Consider the following 6,000-nt stretch of genomic DNA (forward strand, 5'->3'; position numbering starts at 1 on the left):
CTTCACTGTGCAACCTACTAATAAAAGTCTCAATCAATCAATCAAACAGTAACTACTGTAAATCTTGTCTGATTCCAATCAATGCAAGTAATCAGAATAGGGTAATACACCAACTTATATTAATGTCTTCAAGAAATATTGGAATCTATATGCATTTGAAATCTTCATTAAACACCTTTAACATGGTAACAAAAATGTCTTGATTAATCATAAGTGATTACTCACCCGGAAATTAAAATGCGCTGAAGAAAAGACCCCAATATTTGTACACAAGTTCAATTTGTCAGAATGTAATTCAGGAACATTATCAAACGTTTTATTTAAATGCATGTTATTTATTTGCACAAAACTTAACAGTTGAATCTGAAGTTGTTTCAGGCTTTATTTTGAAGTGGTTTGCCAGCCTCACTCCTTTTATTACTGATGTATGCATTAGTCGGATCACTGACGATTATGGAAAAAGAGATTGTACAGTCCAAATAAATTGCATGATTAATCTTGGTGTGCACATTATTAATGCAATATTTTTTTGTGATTAATCACATGAGTTAACTTGTTCATTTTGGGCCCTAATATATATATATATATATATATATATATATATATATATATATATATATATATATATATATATATATATATATATATATATATATATATATATATATATATATATGTATTTATTTGGTCAGGAAAAAACAGAAGAGGCTATATCATCCCTACAAGCCTGTTTCTCAGGTTATATGTATATATATATATATATATATATATATATATATATATATATATATATATATATATATATATATATATATATATATATATATATACATATATACAGTATTTCAATAATGTATTTCTTAATCATTCTGACGATTATAGCTTAGAATCAGTATGTCACAGTCCCTGCAGTGTCTTGTGTTTCTATGTGTTGTCTGTCTGTGAGTGGTTATGTGTGGGCGGAGTTTTGGTTCCTGGCTTCCCAGTTTGGCACACCTGTCGCTGATCATCTCACTCACCTGCCTGCCATCTTCTCACCACCTCCACTCTATAAAAGCCCTGGTATTCTCACACGGCGCTGCCAGATTGTTTCACATTTCTACATGTGGTAACAGTTTTCCTAGCATTTATGATGATCTTGCTGACCTGTTGTTTTTGTGTTTTTTTGCTCCTGGTGTTTTTGCTCCTCGGCTTACCCCTGTTTTCCTCTGCCTTCAGTGCCTACTAGTGATGGGTTGATGAGGCCTCATGAAGCGTTTCGACACATTGCAAAACTGTATTGATACTGTGTCGATACTGTGTCACTAAATACTGACATCTGCTGGACATTAAAAATCCCTACAGGCAACCTATGGACCGACTCAACTGACACTGATTTTATGACCTAGTATATACAATAATATAAACCAAGTCATTGTATTTCATTTAGGATTATTTCATATCTTCATTTAAATAAAAATATATTTTTATCTTTTTTTAGATACAGTCAAATAATGTGAACATGGACGTGACTAGGATGGTAGAAGGTGGGGATTGAACCCCAGTAACCAGCAACCCTCCGATTGCTGGCGCGGCCACTCTACCAACTTCGCCATGCCGTCATTCCTGTACCTTCTCTAGTAACAGTAGTGATGGGTCCTGCAACACAGATGCATCGGCGCATGCGTCGAGCTCATAGAGCGAAACCCTGTGTCGGTGCGCGTACCGCTTTTAGAAAGCCACGTGACCGATCATGAGCTGCTTTGGTCACGTGACCGATACGCGAACTGTATCGCACTGACGCCTCCTCTGTGCCCTGTGAGCAACGTTCCCTCTAAGGTGCGCGCCTGCGCAATTGCGCAGTGCTCAAGCGTCCTCCGCGCACCACACCGTGAGCCGCACAGCCAATATATGCCGCGCACCAAATCAAACCCATCTGAATTCTAAACAAAATAAACACATTTATTCTGTGTAATTTTGAAATGCAACTTTGAGTGACAGTGACAACAAGCGGCCCTAACGGTGTTCGTCAACAACACGCATTGCGCCGCTTCCTAATAAACAGTTTGGCGCGCAGGCGTCAGTGCGATACAGTTCATGAGCGGTCACGTGACCACAACAGCTCATGAGCGGTCACGTGACCAAAACAGCTCGTGTTCGGTCACGTGACTTTCTAAAAGCGATACGCGCACAGACACAGAGTATCGCTCTATGAGCTCGACGCATACGCCGATGCATCGGTGTTGCCGGACCCATCACTAGTGCCTACCTACTACAAGCCTTCCTGCCTGCCAAACACATCCACAGCAGCTGACTACTCCTCTCCTTCATCCCTCGTTTGTTTAAATTAAATCCTTTGGACTCTGGATCTGGTGGGTCCGCCAGTCTTGTTAAATCGTGACAGTGTGTCATAAAAATGATCTAGAAGTTTAATATTGTTTACTCCTAGTTCACACTCTAATTGGCAAATTAAATAACCTTTGCAAAATATTGTAATTTCTTAAGGTGCACCGGTATGCTTATATATATATATATATATAAATATAAATAAAATACACACACTTAGAGGCAGCACGGTGGGACAGGTGTTCGTGTGTGTGCCTCACAATGAGAAGTTTGACTCACACAAACCAGGGGTCCTCGGCTCAAGTCTTTCTGTGTGAAGGTTGCATGTTCTCCCCATGACTGCGTGGGTTCCCTACGGATACTCCGGCTTCCTCCCACCTCCAAAGACATGCACCTGGGGATAGGTTGATTGCCAACACTAAATTGGCCCTGAATGTGAGTGCAAATGTTGTCTATTTGTGTTGGCCCTGTGATGAGGTGCATGGATGTATACTTAACATAGTTAACTACTGACACTTTTTAGACTTTTAGGAATGTAAAAATTGGACTTAAAACATTGCCGGTACACTTAATAAAGCTTTTATGATGGCCACAGTTTGACCCTAGAACAGATTATTTATATCTCTATTACTTCCTATTGGAAAACAGTTTCTAAATATGGATTGTGTTCCACCTTAGAGGTTCCAGTGTGTTAAAGAGGATCGATATTGTGTCAAAGATGGGAAGTGAGAGAGAGGGAATGTTGCTACAGGATGACTGAGAAAGAAGAGAACACCAAGAGGATTTGTTCAAAGTGTTATTGTTGCTAAAGCTGCAAGTGGGCTGCATCTTAATTATCTTAATGTTAGTTTCTTCATGTTGATTCCACGAGAAGAAAGATAATTAGACAAGACAATACCTCAGGCTCTAATGGAAGATCTTTTTCCTCCCTCTGATGACAACAAGCACATTAATAATAATCATAATAATAAATCATCACTGTTTACCTATTGTGCATTAGTGTATTATTTCACTTTGAACTATTTGTCCTGTGTGCCGAATCAGACATGTCATCATAGGTCATTTTGACCATTTGGCGGCATTAGAATAAAAAAACAGTGTCAGGTTGGCGCTTTGTTAGCAGCAGTAGTATTAATAGACAGTTATTTTAAAAGTTTTAGATAAATATTTCCCACAACCTACAGGTGGCACACGTCATTGTATTTATTTGAAACATTAACAATATTATACATGTTATCCCATTGCTGTATTTTTTTTTTAACATAAGTCTTTGACAATAAAGTCATCTTTCAAATGAATCATGTTTTTAATTTAAACAGAGTGAAAAATTAAAAGCCTTCTCAACTTACTTGCTTGTGGAGGCTGCTTCTCTCCTTTATCTAAAACAGAACGAAATACATATATTGATCAGGTGTTCTTAAAACTTCAAGCTGCCTCACATTTTGTAAATCTCAAATATCCTGCAGATTGCACATACAGCTCAGAGCTTACTACCATACATGCAGTAATGACAAATAGGAATTGCAAACACCATATTTATACTACCCACAACTTCCGGTACTTGTAGCTATTGTCAAAACTATCAGTCTGCAATGCTGGTCCTCAATATTTTAAGCTGTCACTGTTGAATGCTCGCTCAATTTTTAACAAATTGAGCGACTTGGCAAAGGGAGGATTAATGTGTCCATGAGGGAAATATGTCCACCTGACTGCTCTTTCATATGTGCACCAAGGCTGGTGCCAATACTTCAGTAGGCTTCATCAGTTCATGTTCATAGACTTAGATTGGTCGATCTAGTCTAGATTGGTCACATCTAGTCTAACAGCTGGTGAAAACCCTAAATATTTATACTCCAAAAGCAGGAGGTTATGCCTCGGCAAGGATTGTTTTGCCCTATTGTAGTGAGAAAAACAACTGTGTTGATGCAAACAAGCAATTCTATTGTCAAAGCCAACAACAGTCGTTGAAGTGTAATTTCCCCTCGTTTACATTGAGGTATTGTGTGGCAGAACAATCGCTGTGGATCGATTACTACCAGTCCAAAATAATCTGAATCACCCACGTTAACATTCCATGCAGTTGTAAACTACAGGCACAAATGGCATTCTGGTCACCTTCTGTGACCAGAATGTTTTAACTCCTGTTATTTGTTGGAGGCTAAATTGCAGAGTAATTTAGGAATGGTTGAAAGGACAGTGTTGTATGTGGGAGACAGGTGGTGTGGCATTTTCAACCTCTTTGGTATCATCTGTCCTCCTTGTCCAGAATGTGTACATTGTTGTTCTCAAAGGAGTGCTGTTTCTCTCTTAGATGCAGGTAGACAGCTGAGTCTTGGCCTGAAGAGCTTAGTGGTTGTTTTGTTTCCCCAATATATGAATCAGTTCATACAATAGGGGAAAACCATCCTTGCCCGCGCACACCCTCCTGGTTTTGGAGTATAAATATTTGGGGTTTTGGCACCACTCGCTAGACTAGATCTGACCAATATAAGTCTATGAGCATGAACTGATTAAGCCTACTCGGATGAGAGGTGAAATGTCTTCGAAGGCAAACTAAACAGTCCCGTTGCGATCGATTGAATGCCCTGAAACACCAAAAAACGTTTTGCTAATAATTTTATTAATCACATACTTTTTTCATTTTGTTCAACATCTCAAAGGCCCAACACACTTTAAGGGAAATACACTGGACCTTGTTTTCATACTTGGGTTAGACATTGATTGTATTGTTTTTAGGGGGATCTGCCCATCACTGGCCATAAATGCATTATTTTTAACTTGTCTGTCATTTGTGATTGTTCAGTGCTAGTGTCTCACAATAAAGTCCTGGGTTCGATTGCCGTGCTCAGGGTCTTTCTGTGTGAAGTTTGCATGTTCTTCCCATGACTGCGTGGGTTCCCTCCAGGTACTCTGACTTCCTCCCACTTCCAAAGACATGCACCTGGTTGATTGGCAACACTAAATTGGCCCTAATGTGTGAATGTGAGTGTGAATGTTGTCTGTCTATCTGTGTAGGCCCTGCAATGAGGTGGCAACTTGTCCACCCGGGTGCAGCTGGGATAGGCTCCAACCACGCCCACGATGCTGAGAGGGACAAGCAGACAAGCTTACTTTGTAAACAGGTAAGCTTTGCAGAGGAGGTAAAGTGTCTTTATTTTGCTGTGATTTAATTTTGAAAACCATTTTATTGGGGTGCTCTCTTATTGTAGGAATTATTAATGTTTGTTTTGCTAAGAGGAAAACCTTCACTATTTTTGTCTAAGCTTGTCTAACATGAAATTGTAAGAACTTTAATTTTAATTCAGAGTACAGTTAACAGTTGGAGTTTAACCCAGTAGGCGAGAGTGTAGCTTCCCTCTGCTTCCGGGTGGGTGGATGGGTCCTGACTGCTGTTTGTGCTTAAGCACCAAACAGCAGTTCAGACTACCCACACTTTTCGGATTCACTAGACGTGGTACTGGAAAGTGCTTCCCCAGGTGATTCTCTTGTTCTGCTGGGAGTCGAACACTCATATTGGCAACGACAGTGAAACCCAGAGAGGCGTGATTGGAAGAAACGGCTGCCCGGATCTAAACCCGAGTGGTGTTTTGTTATTGTTTTGTGCTCGTCCCTGATTATCCATAACGAACTCCATGTTCAAACATAAGGGTGTCCATTTGTGCACTTGGCACGAGG

At 39.7% G+C, this 6,000-nt stretch overlaps 1 protein-coding gene across 5 annotated transcripts in view; it reads right to left on the bottom strand.

Moving 5' to 3' along the window:
- Positions 1-6,000, bottom strand: part of LOC133648563 (triadin-like) — a 37,270-nt gene that overhangs the window by 4,297 nt on the left and 26,973 nt on the right. For 3 of the 5 annotated variants that reach the window (XM_062044782.1, XM_062044781.1, XM_062044780.1), the window contains one exon: positions 3,675-3,704. In XM_062044782.1, coding sequence (XP_061900766.1) covers positions 3,675-3,704 — 30 coding nt within the window. Of the gene's footprint in view, positions 1-3,223; positions 3,257-3,674; positions 3,705-6,000 lie in introns of all 5 variants that reach the window. The other 2 variants (XM_062044784.1, XM_062044783.1) reach the window with 1 other exon arrangement.

Source organism: Entelurus aequoreus, linkage group LG04 (assembly GCF_033978785.1).
Source record: "Entelurus aequoreus isolate RoL-2023_Sb linkage group LG04, RoL_Eaeq_v1.1, whole genome shotgun sequence".
NCBI classification, from domain to species: domain Eukaryota; kingdom Metazoa; phylum Chordata; class Actinopteri; order Syngnathiformes; family Syngnathidae; genus Entelurus; species Entelurus aequoreus.